We start from the raw sequence: 19,596 nt of genomic DNA, 5'->3' as shown, positions 1-19,596 counted from the left end.
TTAAGAAGATTTTAACGGTTCAAGTTCTATGTAGGCAATATTTAGCTCTGAACATAATATATTTTCACTACTAATAAATTTACTTAAAAACTTTAACATCTTACGATCTTCATAACATGGATTCAGTTTTGTTATATCAAATAAAATTTTGTCTTATTATTTCAAAGTTTGTTTCTATTTACGCAGTTGTATAAAATCTATTTAGTTTGCCAAAGTTGTTACACGCCCTAATGATGCATTGCTTCATAACGTTAATTTTCTAGTCTATATATTGTAGATGCAAACAACGGATTTACAAGAGAATTCCTAGGATTGACAGTCGTTGTTTCAAACACGACAGATCACAACGATGGCGTAATTTGTTATCGAGATAGAAGTTACAACAAAGACACGATCCCTCCCTACATTGATATATTCTGTTCTGTGGTAGGTCGATATGTCATCTATTACAACGAAAGGCTGCCTGGAATCCATTACCCGGATGATTACAGTAGATACGCCTTTACTGACCTCTGTGAAGTAGAAGTCTACGGTAATATAATTTATTGGATTTAAATCTATTTCTTTTTAATTTTGAAACATAGCTTATAAATTGTAACTTAGGTGGTATGGGATAAATGTCAATATAAATGTGGATTAAAGTACATTATAATTAACGTACTTCAATCAGGTTAAAATTTTCGAATTTTACAATATTTTGCCGAAAAAATACCATAAAATATTTTTGAAAAGGTAGAAATTTTAGAATCTCTAGCGGGATTCAATTTTTATTCAGATTTGTAGAGAAAACTCTAACCCAATGCATAACTTATATAATAATTGAAAAGACACTTTATGAAATTACACTTTATTTTATTGTTTCTTTCAATAAATAGTACGTAATATCATTGAGGTTTCTCATACCACCTTATTGGTTAATATGCTCTTTTTCAGGTTGTCCTATTTTGGAATTTGGAAACAAAGTTCCTAAGTGCACAGTACCTTGCATGGCCATGTGCAAAAACCGCAAGTTTATTTTGGTCACAATGCTAATTTGTATATCACTAAATAAGAAAGAGCATTACTTAAAAATGGCATGAACGGGATTCATGAACTTTAGACGCATTTTGCAAACTAACATCCTCGAAATTTGATTTTTTTGAAAAGAAGATAGAATATATTGTTTATGTTTAAAACAATGAAAGTATATGCTAATGTTTTGTGTTTTATAAATTTAGATCTCGAAAATCTGAGTTACATGAAGCAAACATGGCAGTCCTCGACATATTCCGCTTATGGTACAAGCGACAAGGCCGTTGACGGCCATTTTTCGTCACGCCATTTCCGTGACGGGCAATGTGCCTTAGGTGCAGCAAATCAAAGACGTGTAACATGGTGGGTCAACCTGGGGAAGATATACAGAATTAACCACGTTGTTCTGGTTTTCCGTACGGATAACATAAAATGGAGTGAGTTTAAAAGTGATTTAGGCTTAATTTATCATATTTAATTTGTACAGAACAAAGATATATATTGAATTCAATATATGTTAGAAAAAATGAATGAAAATATGTTATTTGTCAAAGTTTGGCTGATATCTGTGTTTCTGTTTGTGGTTGTTTTTGGTGTTTTTGCATTTTTTTTTGGTAATAGTTTAATTATTTATATTGTAATTTTAATATGGAATATTTGTTTTTATGAATGAACACTCGTTTGTTGAATAAATGTAACTTTACGATATTAAGGCGCTGACTCCAATGGGTATACGGCAGCTTTTCTTGGATTTTACTTGTACATTTCGAACACCACCAATCGACATCAGGGTATTCTTTGTCACCATGATACAACATTCACAAGACACACCATTCCAGATACAGTGTCCATAAACTGTCCGTATTTCGGAAAATACGTCATTTTCTATAACGAACGTTTACCCAGAGTTGTGTACCCTTCTGACTACTCCACGTATGCTTATGGAGACCTATGTGAAGTACAGGTTTATGGTAATTTTTTGTTTTGGTTTATAATATTTCTGAATATTTCCACCACTAAATTAAATGTTATTAGTAGATGTTTGTATTTTTTTTAAGGTTGCCCTAGTCCCATAGCGGAAATTTCTCAATGCACAAGACCATGCCCCTTGAATTGTGAAAAATGTTATCCAGGCACAGGAATATGTTCGAAATGTTTTATTGGTTTTGAAGGATACGCATGTGAAATCGGTAACTATACATTAGCAATCAAAATGATCTTTTAATGAGGAATTGGAATGTTTTGAGTACTGAATTTTTAGGGAAAAATTTAACATTAATTATGGAATAAATTTAGTTTCTACCTATGTTATACGATGTAACATAATTTGGAACAGTTTATGGTATATAAATCACAAAACTGTTTATAAAGAAACGAAAACTGTTCCGAGGTATGCTAAAATTGTATAACCTAAGTAAACAATAAATGCATTCATTATCATCTAATTTTCTTCTACTAATATTAGAAAAAAAGACATTATTAAATTTTTTACGTAATATTATTTACAAAATTTAAATGTAACAGCATGTGGATTAATACGTTTTGAACGCGTGTCGTATTGTGACGTAGGTAAGTTGTGTAATACGATATAACTTAATTTGTTAGCCTATCAAATGAGGTGTTAAAACCGAAATTAAATTATCTTATTACCAATAATAATTATTGTGTTGAAGTCACGAATAATATCTTATATTTCTTGTTATTGTTAAAAAAATCTAAATCCATTACACAAATACACAATGGATCCAAATGTTTCTATTCATTGTCTGTTCAAATATATACACACATATATTTCTAAATTGTATTTTGTTCCCGATAGAATTGATTTTTTTTTTAAATTTTAGCTTGCCATGCAGTGGCCATCGTTTCATCCTCAACGATGATTTTTATCCCTGTGAAGTTTATATACAACATGTTAAAAACATCCCAGGGAATCCTGTTTGCGGGAGAAAAATCTGGAATGGTAGGAGTCTACATGACTTTACCAGAAACGTCTTCAAGCATTGCGAAATTATCTTTCACTCTAAAGATAGCAAAGGAAGTCAATGTGACCTTCTACGATAGAGACCATTTAGAGATCAAAAAGGTAAGTATTTTATATAAACATACCACCAAAAAAGACAATGATGTGAAGTTATGTAAATTTATGTCATTTAGTTTCAGATTTAACTAGAACTAGATGATATCCTGCACAAGCGCAGAAACTTTCAATGGGCTTTGTATGATGAACCGTATTTTTATTTTGCATATTTTTTGTATACACTCCGTTCAAATTTTCTTCCAATATTTTCTTTACCAATATTTCGAAACTTTTGACCGTTTATGTTGCAAATGAAAATATTTTTTGTTTTTGCATTATCTATTCTTGAAATGTCATACCTCAATCGCATAAATGTTTGTCAAATATAACTATAAGTTTGAAGGTGAAATTTCACACCAAAATTTTGTTTTACTGATCGTTAGATATCATTTCTGAAACAAGTTTAATTGTTCAAAGACGGATATATGGATGTTATTATATCTTTTTGAAATGTGTCTTGTATTTTCTCGAGGTGAAAAATCTGATTTGGTTGCAAGTTAAAAAACGTAGAGATTCAAATTTGATTTGAAATAATGTAAGATTTTATCCATGAATAAAATCTGAAGAATAACAAATATTCACATAAAACTCCTCTTAATCAATTAATGATATCTTACAGGAATTGAAACGAAGAATTAATGAAAAATGTTGGAAAAAATTCCAACTTATTTAATTTGAACCGATCCCGATCAGAATCATTTCAAATTTAAAATTCTTCACCATTTTGTTTGTCATATTTTTGTAAAATTATTTTTCAAAAATCTTTATTTATCCATTAAATAATGCACTGTTGATACGAACAACCACTGTCCAAAATATATATATGTAAATTTTAGAAAAGCCAGTTTTGAACCGCCCCCTCCCCCCACTGTATTAGTATATTTATCTAGAAAGTTTTCATTTAGAAATACAATTAGAGTGCCAAATCAATATTTAATGTTTTCTACAAAATCATGATGTCAATTGGTCGGTCTGCGTTCTCTGTTAGCTCGTTCTGGGAGTTATCTGGAAAGTTCTTTCTATCAACAATCGTGTCTACTAATATGCATCTGATGTTAAAATTAAACACCACTGAATATTGCGCTTTTATCTGAACATACATGTATATATTAAATTAACTATATAGTATATTTTTATGAGTATTGTATCGCTTTAATTTTAAGAAAAAAAATGGATATTGAATCGAGGAACTTTTACTCTAAAATTATTTTTACAATTTTCTGTTCAATTCTAGCATCAGGAAAAATTTACAGAACTGCAACAAATGGATGTCACAGTACTGAATGACAAAATTTCTAAAGTTTATTACATCTTAATGACAGTTGAGTATATCCATGAATTCACAATTTCAAATCTGAGGCTCCCTCTACGTAAATGTTACGGAAATAGCATCGATATGGTAAGTTTCGTACAGAATTCGACCAGACCAAATGGTAAAATATAAAAAAAGATAAATTAAATAGGTAATTGAAACAAACAGACGTAGAATTTAAAGAAAGAACACTTGACAAACATGTTGAGAATATAGTAACAGTATATTAAAATGAAAAAAAAAGAATAAATGCATAGGCATCAAAGGCCCAGGGAGAGAACGTAAAAACAGCAAAATTTGTAAGCACCAATTTATAACATGAGTGCAAGAGACTAAGCAAACGGCTAAGAGAACTAGACAGACATAAGGACAGATAACTATAGAATATAACTATAGAATGATTAAGAAATAACTAAAATGTGAACAAAAGCCTATTTAATTTTTTTTCTAACATGCTAATTGATTATCTTTCAGGAAGAGCCCACCCAAGACGGTTTCAAATACGTTTGAGGAATCATACAAGCGGCCTTTTTTTATCTTCTTAAAAATGAGTTTAAAATATTTTTTTCGTAGTTATTACTAGAGTTATTCCGGACATTAATTAAAATAATGTTTATTGGTTTAAGAAACCATTATGCATGGACAGTTTATGAAAAGGTCGTTTTATATAATAACAATTTATCATCGTACTTACATTAGGGATTGTAAACGGATTTTCTTCTACATGTTTTAGGCATTGTGCATGTTTTTTAAGCATAGCATGAATCCACGATTTAATTCAGATAAAAAAGGTCAGGTCGATGTGCTTTTTAGCAATAGGAGACCAAAGTTAAATTATATTAACAATTTATTTTAAATTGGTTTTTTGTTAGAGGCAGAAAATTTTATTTTTATAAGTTTATATGTTTGTAAAAACATTCATGCGGTGTTTTTTGAAATTTAATTAAGGACCTCTTGGTCCATAGTTGAGTTAGTTTCCACTCAGCAAAATTGGAATGTTTATTTGTGCATTAGTTGTAAATATTGGTAATATAAAATATGACAAAGCATTTCATGCCAGGCAATTCTTATGATTTCGTCATTCATTGTCCAGAGAAACGTTCTTACTTCTACTCGCATATTACTATGAAATCTAGGTACTGTGAAGAAGTGTGCTGTTCAAGCGTGTGCAACTATCACGTATGCCCTAACCTAGAAGAACTGTTTTCATCTACAATGTATGTTATATTAATGGAATAAAAAACCCAATACATTTTCAATGTGTTACATTTGGCGTCGCTGGTAGAAATATAATGTGCTTTGTTGCAACCACTATTGAAATAAAACCACTATTGAAATAAATTATTTCAATAGTGGTTGGGAATGCATTTCATTAGAAAAAGCACTTTGTAACCACTATTGAAATAAAACCACTGTTGAAATAAATTATTTCAATAGTGATTGAGAATGTATTTCATTTGAAGAATCACTTTGCAACCACTATGAAGTACAACCACTATTGAAATAGATTATTTAAATAGTGTTCCGGGATGTATTCCATTTTGAAAATCAATTTACAGACACTGATGAGGTACGACTACTATTAAAATTATTTTTTCAATCGTACCTTAGAACGAATTTCTTTATAAATATTACTTTGAAATTTTATATTTTTTTCTTTATATTTTTCTTAAGCTTTCTACAGACATATCATGTCCTATGAATAGTGTATATTATTTGCACAATAGTGAACATCTTGTAAATTGCCAGAACTTCTATTCAAACCCCCTGTATATTGAATAATTATTTATTGATAAATATTATTATACATATCACTATTGAGATAAATTATTTCAATAGTGGTTGGGGGTGTACTTCATTAAGACCACTATTGAAATATATTATTTCAATAGTAATTAAGGATGCGATTCATTTCAACCACTATTGAAATGAATTATTTCAATAGTGGTTAGGGGTACCTTTCATTTCAACCACTATTGAAATAAAGTATTTCAATAGTGGTTGATGATGCATTTCAGTTTTATGTCTATTATTATGTCTGTTTGTAGCACTTTCCTTTCTGCTAGGGGAGTCTCTTAAGATAAGAAGTATGTCTTATGAGATAATGAATTCCTTTTTGATTATGATGTTCTTTGATTTATCTCTATATGGTCAGTCATGTTTCCCATACCACTGTCATCTGGAACCGAAAGTGCAATGCACAGTCGGAATTATAGGCATTAAAATGACATGCATCCCTACCATTATTGAAATATTTTATTTCAATAATGATTGTAGTGAACCGCATCCTTAACCATAATTGAAATAAATTATTTCAATAGTGGTTGTAATGAAATGCACACCTTACCACTTTTGAAATAATTTATTTCAATAGTGGTTATAATGAAACGCATACCGAACCACTATTGAAATAATTTATTTCATTCAATATTGGTCATAATGAAGTACATCCCCAACCACTATTGAAATTATTTATCTCAATAGTAATATTCATTATAACATATTTATATATATATATATATATATATATATATATATATATATATATATATATATATATATATATATATATATATATATATATATATATATATATATATATAAACTATAAATTATTTTTTGATATGCAGGGGTTTTGAATAGAAGTTCTGGCAATTTACAACGTTGTGTTCTAGTACAAATAATTTTCAATTTTCAAAAAACATGATATATCTATTGAAAGAGAAAGATAATGAAAAAATATGAAAACAATTTCTTATGTTAATATGCGAGGATTGGTTAATTCTGCACAAGAGTGAAAATCCTAAAAAAGGTACATTTATTTCATAGTCTTGATTATTATTACCGCAAAAATATGCAAGTCTTTAGTACCTTAATTGTGTATTTGAAATTGTTTGTTAGATAAAAACGAATGTATATGTAGGCCTATGTTTATTTGCGAGAATTGGTTATTTATTTCTACTCAGCAGTGAAAATTGTAACATAATTGTGTATTTGAAATTATTCGTTAGATTTCTTGCATTTCAAAAAAGTTTGCAAATATGATATGCAACTTCTTTCTTTCCAAATGTGTTACCATAGTTATTACATAGTTATATTTATAAAGTAATTCATTCCCACCTACGATTGAAAATATAAATTTAATAGAAGTTGGCCTTTAATGGTGTCTGTAAAGTAGTTCTTATCATGAAATACATCCCCAACTTCTATTAAAATGATTACTTCAATAGTAGTTGTATTTCAATAGTGGTTGCAAAGTGATTCTTCTAATGAAATACGTCCCCAACCACACTTCAAATAATTTATTTCAATAGTTGAAATAATTTATTTCAATAGTTGTTTTATTTCAATAGTGGTTGCAACAGTGCTTGCTCTTTACTCAGGAACACATATTTCCTGTCATATATATATATATATATATATATTGGTTACATAACCAAAAATTATTCAAGGTCTGTATTTCGCTTGCAGCTTGGCCACTGATATCAAATTTTGGTTGACCATTTAAAATAGATTCGTTACGAACATAAATGCAAAAATCAAATGTAGATCAAATCGTTACCACGCCCCTCTAAAAGTAAAACAATCACAGATTACAAAGCTCATCAAAACGAGGCATCACCTTTATGAGGAATCACGTTGATGAGACCACCTTGAACATTTGATATGAAAATCATACTTTATGATCTTGGATATTCATGGATACTTTTTAGACACACTATCCTATATCATCTGTTAAAAAATTGTATGATAATCATATTAATCGTATTATGTGATACAATGTTTATCAATTCATAGATATAAAATACAATATTGCATCCTATCATACTTACAATATATATCAGATAATATGATATAATACTGAAATAAATAGTAATGCAATATAATGATTTAACATATGTTATGACATTGTATCATGTTTTGAATTATTGTATTCGATTACATGATACAATAAAAAATTTATGATACAATAAAGTTTTATTTGATACAATATCCTATTATACAATATTTCACAATATTGTAACATATGATAGCATATTGTATAATATAGTATGATATTGTGATGTATGATACCCTATCATATTTGATACATACTATGACATTGTATCATATGAAACAATATTATTTGATACAACATTGTATCATATGATATCATATCATGTGATATAGTAAAATGTTATATAAACAATTTCATATTGTACAATATTTTATCATATGGTACAATATAATTTGATACTACATTGTATATCATATGATACATTATTATATATAACAATATCCTATAATACAATTTCATGTAACATAATAATATATTACATAAATGAATATCATATTATACTATATAGTATTATATAATATTATATATTATAAAATATTGTATCATATGATCCGTTATTATATATTGCAATATCATATGTAACAGTATCACGTGATTAAATAATGTATGATACAATATCATATTTTACAATAATTATTGTATCATTATATATATTACTATACATAACAATATCATGATACAATATCATATCATAAACTGAAAGATTTGTATGCACACACCGCTGCAGTTATGATTCTGTATACTTCAAAAAATCATGATTCAATGCTATAATGGAACAAAATCTTGTATATATGACCCTGGCCTTGTATGTCGGAGAGATTTATATAGGCAATACCTGCTATCCCATTATGTGATATATATCATTATAAATATTGTTTAAATTAAATTCAGGTTTGCAGCAAGTAAAAATTGAAATATTTAATGAATTCTACAGCTACAATTAAACGAAAACAAATTACCGGGGTATACCTTTATTTTCATTACATATTGTACTTATGACAAAATTGAGGATTATTTTATGTCTTCTTGTTATTTTACAAATTGTAAACTAAAAAGTTACAATTTTAATCATAAATTCATAGCCCGATTTAACAAGTTTTCACATTCATATTTGACCGCAATCACAACCCAATACTGATAATAAATAATTGCAAAAAGTGTGCATATGCTTCAAATTTTTACCAAGACGATGTTTCCTTGCAGGGAAAATAGATTCACATTTTTATTATCGTGCAAGCACGATAATAATAGAAAAACACAGCAGATACTTTTCAGAAGGTGCTTCAACACAGTCCATGCACAAGAAGATTTATTTAATTATTGATGAGATCACTCTGCTTCACTGGGCATCTTTTTGAGAAAGACATGTCTTACACTATCAATCTTCAGCACAACAACTATTTTAACTATTCCTTTGAGAAAAAAATGTGAATTTCTGTGTTAACGTTTCTTCTTCAATTATTTATTTACTATTTAGTAATTTTTTATAAATGGTGTAAATGTTTCAGGTTTACTAACCCCCCCCCCCCCCCGCAAAATGCAAGTCATTATGCACGGAAGCACGCTCACACAAAAAGCAACACGCATATAACCGATGATAATATATTGGCACCAATGAGGATGCAAAGCCCTCGACTACTGTGAATTTTATTGTTTCTTCCATTTTAGGGATAAGATCAAAGATTTACAGAAAAACAGTGTCCAACGTATTGATGGTACCAAGTACTTGGACGTCTTATCCACGATAGGTTATCATTCGTTTTGGATTCTTTTTCGATGGATGAATATGACCTGAGGCAATCGAAGTCGAGATTAAAACGAATAAAAAACAAATAGTCTATAACTGTACAAAGTATTTACTGTGAATTTTATATTGTCACTCCTTAATATAATCAAATAAACAAATTGGGAAACAATGCTGTGCCATTTAAAAATAAATGAAGATTTAACATGTCCAAAGGTTCCAATATCCAGTCTTTTCATTTGAAATATAAAACAATTGCTAGATTGAGTCTGTTATGTAACTGATGCATTTTCGCAATGGAAGTCTCATATTCGAAATGGTGAACGTGTGGTTAAATTCCACTGATATTCGAATGTAATGAACTTTAGAAATGATGTCATTGGAAACTGTAACATTCCATTGGTCTAACTCATTAAGTTCTTCTGAATACTACAAAAAGACAAAAGTTGAATAATGAAATTAAAACAAATCGAATTAGTTTGTTATAAATTCCAATCGTGAATATAGCGTATACGTATTATTTGGTGAAATATTGTAACATTTGAAAATTCTAAACCGGCGAAAGTATCTTAATTAAAATGTACTTTAATTCACATTAATATTTGTGTATTGTTTGCAGGTAGAGGGTGGCTTTACAAACATGGGTTATTTTTAATTAATTATTTAGATGTTTGAAATTTAATACAAAAGTTGTGTACATGACTTAAAAAGATTTTGTATCAAATTAACAGTCAACTAGCTGAGTTGGGGTGGGGGTGGAGGTTGGTTTGGTGTGGTCCAGGCCTCAAGCACATGTTGACAGTTGAAAACATGACATTTATGCTATTTCAGCCAGAAATGTAAACGTGTGTTTACCTATCTATTCATCAACATTTACGTAATTACAAGTTTTTATATAAAAAAACAAACCTTTTTACCTTTTTTCTTTACTAAACAATGCTTACCCATCTGATGGTTGAATTGTTGCTGTCCCAGAGGTTAACATTGACGTTTGATGCCTTATCAATACTGAAGGACAAACTTGCAAGGTTTGTAAATCTCTCCGTTAAAAATATACTGACAGATGCTTCACCAGATTTCGCGTCTGGAAACGAAAGCCCTTTGGAAGAAATCAGTGCATCGTAAATCGACCCAAGGAGTGTGACGTTGGGCGATACTTTAATGTTCGCGTCCGCTTGACAGGCTGCAAACACGGAGATATAATATTCAGATGAGATTGTATACATGTAAAAAACAACTAATTTCCTATGTATATAGTGATGATACATTAACGAACACACAAGAATCTTTGCATTGACTTGCATATAAACAAAAAACAAGCAAGATAAAGAAATACAATTATAATAAAATTCAGTAATTTTATGAGCTTAACCTCCTCCCCGGCAAGGGATTAAACTCTGGAGCCTTCCTTGACACACCAGTGTATGATTTAATGGATTAACAAAGACCCTTTTTAAATGTGATTTTACAAAACCAATACCAAGTATAAATAGTTTTTCATGTGTCATTTTGCTCATTGCTACGTTCGTGATGAAGGGTAAATTTTAGTGTATTAGTTAATAGTGATTTATGGATTTCTGAGATGGTTGTCGGTTTGTTATTATCTTTTTTTCATAGAGTTGCAGATCAAGCTGTGTTTGGGTGATTAAGAATGGAGCAATGTCTAGTATGGGCTTTAATTATTGGAGCTATGGGAGCTATTGTTTGTCGAATTGGTAGCCAAAGTCAAGTTGGAGTTCAGACAAAATGATTAGAATTTTATAAAGATAGATTAAGAAATAGAGCTAGTTAACTGATAGATTGGAGCTAATGATTTGAAATAATCATTAAAGGACATATCGCATGTTTTTCAATTTTCGGAATTTTTTAAATAAAATCATTCTATACTCATTAAAAATGAAGTTTATTATCGTTTTCATAAAATAATCTGGCTAATTCGTGAGTTTGAAAGCGATGAAATTCAAATGTCGCGATATGCATATTTTGTCTCTCGATCTTCCCGCCATGATGTGTGACGTCATATGAGACCTCGAGCGAGAAGGTGCTGTTAGCCATCTTTGTAATTGGATTAAATTTAAACGACAATTAAACTAATTATCACCTATTAAATTGCCGATAACGGTACATGATGGTGTTTTGTGCTTCATGTGGGTGTTCTAGCCGTCAAAAATGGGGATTTGGACTGTTGTTTTTTTTAAGTTTTCCTTACAAAAGTATGCGGAAATCTTGCGACAAATAGGGGTTTATCTGTCGACGAGATGATATATAAATAAACATTCAATACGTATAGTTTTATAAATGAATCGTATTTATTTTTCAAAGAGAAAAAAATAATGTTTATGCACAGGGACCTGTGTACAAAACGCAAGTTCATCGGAGAAAAAATATAACAAGAGACGACGCCATTTTGGATACCGCCTCGCTTCATTATAGCTGTTTTCTTATTGTTATTGTTCAACTATACGTTCATGTATGGGTTGGTTTTGAATAAATGATTTTTTCATTCATAGCTCACCGCTGAAGAAATCATAATTGAAGAACAGGTCGTAAGTTTTCTGTGATTTTTATTTTTCTGTGGGAGAGGAAGCGAGTTGTCGATATTGAATGTTTACGCGAGAAATAGACAGTTTGTTGATATACATTTATACGTAATTGGATTAAAAATACGGAGATTGGATCTTACAGAAAAAAATAATAAAGGAAAACGTTCTATAATATACAATGTATATATTTATACAGTGTAATATGAAGTAAACAACCTTAGAAAGTTGTGACCAGTTACGGCCGAAGAAAACACTTCTTGTGCACCACAGTTTTACAATAATGAACATTCTGAGTCGTTAGGAACGCAAAAAAGCACGACTATTGTATATTTAAATATAATAAACACCTTTAACCAATTTATTTGAGCTTGAATCCTTACTAATTTGATCGTTATTGCCTACTTCATCGTCGCTTCTACGGCTATATCATCGTTTTTTATCAGTACTGGTCGCTCAAACATGTAAGCCTGAATAATAAGATTCTTTTAATTTAGTCAGCATGTAAAATAAACAACGTACATGGTGAATAAATGTCAAAGATAATGCTAATCCTACAATTTGTTTACAATCAGCTGTTCGAAGAAGGTCGCATGTGACGTCACTGTACCACGTGACACGCTATCTAATTAACGAGTTTTTAAACGATCGGGGCTATAATTTTATATGATATTATGGCTAATTACCTCTTTTCTACCGTTAACAAACTGTTAGAAGTAATTATTAGGTACACAAGGAAGCCAAAAAATGTAAAATGTCCCATACTTTAGAAACAAACGATATGTCCTTTAATTGAAGCAGTAGTAGTATATATATAGAATAGACGTTTTGGTGGGATTTGTTCTTATTTACTCAGCGTACATACATTAGACATAGTATATGATGTTACTATTCTCTGGAATAACCTGAATAAACTTGTAAATAGTTTACCCGTCTTTGAGAATTATATAATTAATATGAAATAAATGTGATTTAAAAGAAATACCAGTCACCTCCGTGACAGTTACCAGATTGATAGAAGTTGATAGTTTCCCTCCCTGCCCGCCCTATACACTGCAATGCATTGTTTGTCTATATGTTATGTTTTTGTTTTGTTATATATGTAATGTGATTAAATGCGTTGTAACGAACGCACACAACTTCTTTAATTTGTTGTTGTTTTAAAATAGACAAGATAATATTTATTTTCGGAGGAGTGAAAGGAGGGAGAAAATAAGTTTATATTCCGTTCGTTTACATTTTAGACTTCTGTAAACTAAAGGAAGTTTCATTGACTTACCTTCATAGCTAAGCGGTTAGCACGCTGGCCGCGCGCTTTTCGGTAAAGGAGTTGTGCGGTGTTTATAAAAGTTCAACAACTTTTGCAAAATTATAAAAGATATGATACACAAATAAAACTTAAATGGAATTAAAAGTCAGATTTACCAATTTCACAAGCATAACCTTGGAAACCAGTAATACATTTCGAACAGATCCCCGTGCCAGGATGACATTTTTCACATTTTGAAGGACATGGTTTTGAGCACTGAGAAACTTCTGCTACAGGACTGGGACACCCTGAATAAACAAAATAATAAGACAAACGTCTTACTTAGCAGAAATACTGAATGTGATATGAATCTTTGTGAAAATTGAATCGTAATGTTAATTAATATTTTACCATAAACCTGTACTTCACACAAGTCCGCATGAGCATGAGGGGAAGAACCAACCGGATAAGTGACTCCTGGTATACGTTCGTTGTAGTAGATGACGTATTGTCCAGAGTACGGGCATTTGATAGACATGTGATCAGGGATGGTGTGTTTTGTGTACTTTGAGTCGTGGAAACAACGAACACCCTCAAGTCGATCGGTAGTGTTGGAAATGTACAGTGAAAATCCCAGAGGGTAAGATGTAAATCCGTTAGAGTAAACTTTAAAAACAGTTCATCATTACAAATTATGATTTGTTATTTCTAAAGATATAAAACAAGTAAAGCATGCTTAAAAAAGATATAATTGTGTAAAATTTAAAAAAAATCTTTAAATAAAGAATAAATTTTTGCAATTTAATAATTATTTGTTTTTATTCATTAAATTATTTTGACAGTTAAATTTGTATATTGAACAATGTAGGCGAGTTTTATTAAGTTGTATTCACCCCATTTTAGATTTTCTGTGCGGAAATACAGATTAATGTGATCAATTCTGTAAATTTTCCCCAAGTTGACCCTCCATATTACACTAGGTTGATTGAGACAACTTATTGCACATTGCCCGTCATGGTATTTATGTGACGTATAATGTCCGTCAACGGCCTTGTCACTCGTCCCAAGAGACGAAAACGTCGATGACTGCCAGGTTTGTTTCATGTAACTCAAATTTTCGAGATCTGCAATCTCAATAAAATTATTTTATTATTATCAGAAAATAAATAAATAAATGGGACCAGAGAATCAAACATTTTATGAACATTGACAACTATATTTTGCTGTAGGGTGTAAGTGTTCAGTAGCTTTAGTATTATTTGCACACCATATACGGAAAGTACGAAAATAACCGATAAAATTTAAATATTTAAAAGAGAAACTTACATTTTTTGCACATAGCAAAACATGGAATCGTGCACTTTGGGTCGGCATTACCATACTCGAGTATAGGACAACCTTTAAATTAAGCTTGATAATGTACAAAATAATAATAAAATAGCAATTAAGAATAAAATAATGAAACAATTTGTGTTTATAATTCATATTAGAAAGCAATTTACCATAGACTTCTACTTCACATAAATCAGTAAAGGCGAATCTACTGTAATCAGTTGGGTAAATAATAAGTCTTTCATTGAAATAAATGACGTATCGACCAATCACTGAGCAGGAGATGTCCACCTTAGAGGGTATCGTGTACTTGGTGTAACTTTTATTATGATAACAAACGACTCCATCTTTGTGATCAGTGGTGTTCGATACGACGATAAAAATCCAAGAAATCTTTTGTGTTATTTACAATTACAAAATATTGGTTCTTTTACACTTTTTACGGTAACATCATCGAACAATTTTAGAAACATAATGTTAATACTTCATCAAAATAAAAATGTTTTTTGCCCCATTTCAAATTGTCCGTTCTAGAATACACCGCAATGCGTTCAATTGGTCGAAGTATTTGTAAATCCACCCACCACATGGCGAATACTTTGTTGTCCTGTGTTGAGGTACACTGATTCCCGTTATAAGCTAGATTATTTCTTTTACCATCGACAACTCTGAAACTTGGTTGTCCATCAGACAATGTATGTAGCTGATAGGTCGGACGATGCAATGCAATATTGACTGCGACCAGGAAGTAAAACAAACAAATAAATAATGATAATAAATTTATTGTCATCACGCAGTCATATTTATAATATTTTATCGATGCAAAAATCCCCACGATATTAAATTCTGGAGTATTATTTCAAAATCTTAAAATTAAATCAAAATTTTTTTCTTGTACGATTTATTACTGTGCCGATTGATATATTTCATACTATTCATATATGGTTTCTATTCATGAAAGACTTGATATGTGAGATTACCCAATGTTACTAGCTAGCTACTAAGAAACAAAGCAAACAACACAAACATCATTCTAACTTTAAAAAAAAGGGATCGATTATTCGGTAAGTAATTCTTGATAATTGTTTTGATTTGGCAATTTAATAATTGAAACAATTTTGCAATTACAAAAGTTTAGAATTTATTTTATTGTCCAGAGAAAACAATATTGAATAGGTCTATACGATTTAGCTTACTTCGCTTGTATATTTCACAAAAAGTTCCTTCGAACCCCGGATGACAACCTCCAAGGCATTTTCCAGTTAAGTAGTTACAATGTGTGCAGTGACCGCGGCATGGAAGATTACAATTCGAACCGTAGAATCCAAGAGGACAGCCTTATTAAAAGAAAATATATTGTTGAAATAAAAAAAAACCAAAAATAAAAAACACCAAAAAACCAAAAAACAAAAACAAAAACAAAAAACAAAAACAAAAACAAAACAAACAAATAAACAAAAAATTAGAATAAATTCGATCTTGTAGTGTTGAATTACAAAGTTGAAAAAAAATTGTGATTTTAACATGATCACAAAACTAAAATACTTATTAAGTAGCTCTTTTGTCTGAAAACCAAATGAACGAATTTTTAATTTAAATGCAACAAGAGACCCAAGGGCCACATCGCTCACCTGTGCAACACTAGCCATACCTCTGATTGAATAAGCATTCTAGTATCAAATTCAAACTATCTTTACAATTAAGTATAGTAGACCTAACCCAATGGTTAAACAAATCTGAAATTATCCCCTTTTTGTGGCGCCACTTTTCTTCAGGGAAACAATGATCAAACTTCAATCCGCAAAATATGTGCCATCACAAAGTTTTAGCTTTTTTTTTGCTGAATGCTTTTCCAAAAGATTTTTCTCTTTATCTTCACATGTAAAATTTAACAGACCCCATTGTTGTCCCACCATACTGGGGGGATCATGATTTGATCAAACTTGAATCTACACTACCTGGGGATACTTCCACACAAATTGAAGCTTTCTGGCCAAATGATTTTGAGTTTTTTTAAAAGATTTTTTCTCTATATTTAAATGTAAAAATTTATCCCCATTGTGGCCCTACCCTACCCCCGAGTAGCATGGTTTAAAGAATCTTGAATCCACAATACCTGAGGATGATTTTACACAAATGTAAGCATTTCTTGCGTTATTGTTTTTGAGAATATTTCAAAAATAAATTCTCAAAATATTCCTATGTTAAACTTGACCCCAAATTGTGACCAAACCCTACCCACGAGGACTAGATTTGAACAAACTTGGATTTAGAATTCTCGAGGATGCTTCTTCACAAATTTGAGCTTTTCTTGCCAAATAGTTTTTGAGAAAAGGATTTTCAAAGACTTTCTCTATACATTCCTTGAGGGATACAAATCCATCTATGTTGTATGATTTTAATTTGGGAAGTTTACACTTTTTGGACCGCAGCCAATTTGATAAAAAGTGTAAACTGTCCCGAGTTATGTTATTCTCGTATTACATATAGATAGATATTAAATTAAATCCTTTTTGTATTTCTGCAACTAAAATTAGAAAATAAGGCCTATCTTTTAATGAAATGACGTTAATTTGTTAAAAAATGTAACGTTAAGTAGATAAATACGTTTTGCACGCGCGTCATATTGTGACATAAGAAAGTTATATTACACGATATACAAGATAATGAAATAAATCAAATTTCGTTCTAAGCTCGAAATAGTCATAAACGTGTTCGTTGGACAGTTGTTGCCTTCATTGATTTTCGGGGGGTTTTTTTGGGAGGGAGGGGGATAAATATTCATTGGAGAGTTCAACTAACTTGAGGGTTAATTCGTCCAAAACAGCATTCAACTCTCAATGTACAATTATCATCAAAACGTAGTCTGCGTATCTATTTATTACTTAATTAGTGGATAAACTTCCGTCTTTCTAACGTCAAAATATGGAAATAATTGCAAGATAGTTTGCCCTTTTTTTCAAATGGATGGGGTGAATAAGATTTTTATCATATAAAGACGTTACTGTTTTTAAAATTAAATATTTACCGTATACTTCCACTTCACAAAGGTTTACTTCAGCCTTTTTAGAGTAGTTAGCTTTTTCGGACAGATTTCCTTCCCTGGTGTTATAGGAGATCACGTAGCGGCCTTGAACTTCACAATTCAAGGTTATGGTTGAAGGAATGTTTGATGCATTATAGGTTGTACCGTGGAAACACAAGATTCCATCTTCTTTGATTGTTGTATTTGATATGTACAAGGAGAAACCCAAGAATACGCTGGCTTCGAATGTGTAAGCTGTTTGTATAATAGAGAGATAATAAAATGAAGCACTGTGTACATGTTTCTAGTAAACACTTGCCAACACCTAATGTGAAAAATATATCTGCATAATTGATTTGTTGTACCTAATCAGAGTATTAAAGTTCACATCTTTTTCATGATAGATAACACATAATACGTTATAATAAACATGAGGTGGCTATATTTATAATCCTTTATTATCATGTGAAAAAATATATTTCGTATCGATATGATCTGCAAGGAAGTATGCTTTTGAGCTATGTACTGTGACATTGTAGAGAGAATGCACTTAACGTTATACATGCAATAGTTGTACCTTTTTCTATGCATCAATCATCTATGATCATATTACGCAATATAAACACTTCTCTTATCATGATTTATTTTTACAATATGTGTCTATATAGAACGGGTGACATTTTTAGCACCTTAGAATTTACGCGCCTATAAAACCAAACCTTTACAAGACAAAACAAGTTCTTTTGTCCGAAGAAAGGTCGAAGAACTGTGACGTATTCATTACTGACCCTTGAATTTTTAACGGTATACAATACCTTCATTAAATGCAATAAGAGAAAATAAAAGCGACTTGTCAGAAAAATGGATACATTTGTTAGCAGAATGGATACAATATATACACATTTTACATCAATTATGCACTCTAAGTGATAATGTCTTCAATCAAATGAGAACATGTGTAGAGAACTTACCAAAAAACTCCCCATTCCATTCATGATGTATAACTATCTCACTAATACTATGCAATGCCTCTAAATCAACCAGCCACGTGATATCCGTTGATGGTAAAGACTTCGCACAGTGATCATCGATTTTGCTTAACGAGAGATTTGTGAACAAGGCATCAACAGCATTCTCAGATGAAATAAAATCCTGTTTCTGCCAGGTTGGTTTGTTTAAAGCCAGGTTATCTTAATAAAGATACTAACTTTGGTAGTTAGAAATAAAAAACGGCATACAACAAATGATTGTCAACCATATAAGAGAAGTTTAATTCAGAAAAGTTGTGATAATTAAAAAAAAATAAGCACTTACACGCGTCCAAGTAACACAACAAATTAGCTATCAAAGTCAGGAAGACACTGAGGTACACCATCATCACTCTGTTTTGGTCATACTCACCAGATCTTTGATTCTTTTATGTTAAACTATAACGTTCCCTTTGAACTCTTATGTATTTAAATTA

At 30.6% G+C, this 19,596-nt stretch overlaps 1 protein-coding gene and 1 long non-coding RNA gene across 2 annotated transcripts; one reads left to right on the top strand and one right to left on the bottom strand.

The window, feature by feature from the left end:
* The first annotated feature begins 1,009 nt into the window (after window positions 1-1,009).
* LOC117689079 (uncharacterized) lies at window positions 1,010-2,201 on the top strand. Its single transcript, XR_010715211.1, has 3 exons — window positions 1,010-1,448; window positions 1,725-1,982; window positions 2,070-2,201. It is a non-coding gene; the product is annotated as an uncharacterized lncRNA (long non-coding RNA).
* Window positions 2,202-10,179: 7,978 nt separating this feature from the next.
* On the bottom strand, window positions 10,180-14,426 carry LOC136275989 (uncharacterized). Its single transcript, XM_066086481.1, has 4 exons — window positions 14,186-14,426; window positions 13,951-14,082; window positions 10,930-11,168; window positions 10,180-10,414 (listed from the first exon to the last, which is right to left on the bottom strand). Exons 1-4 carry the CDS (start codon window positions 14,310-14,312, stop codon window positions 10,244-10,246), a joined length of 669 nt encoding a protein of 222 aa, XP_065942553.1. The 5' UTR covers window positions 14,313-14,426; the 3' UTR covers window positions 10,180-10,243.
* Between the last annotated feature and the right edge of the window lie 5,170 nt (window positions 14,427-19,596).

Source organism: Magallana gigas, chromosome 6 (genome assembly GCF_963853765.1).
Source record: "Magallana gigas chromosome 6, xbMagGiga1.1, whole genome shotgun sequence".
NCBI lineage: Eukaryota > Metazoa > Mollusca > Bivalvia > Ostreida > Ostreidae > Magallana > Magallana gigas.
Note: the sequence above shows the minus strand (reverse complement) of the source record. Positions and strands in the feature narration are given on the sequence as shown.

Bases quoted from the DNA above. Each gene is read 5' to 3' on its own strand.
- LOC136275989 (XM_066086481.1), bottom strand. From the start codon at position 14,312: ATGTCTATCAAATGCCCGTACTCTGGACAATACGTCATCTACTACAAC. The intron at 14,083-14,185 runs GTAAAATATTAA...TTGTTTATTCAG, and splicing joins GTGTGAAGTACAGGTTTATG to GGTGTCCCAGTCCTGTAGCA. The intron at 11,169-13,950 runs GTAAATCTGACT...CCGTGTTTGCAG, and splicing joins AGGTTATGCTTGTGAAATTG to CCTGTCAAGCGGACGCGAAC.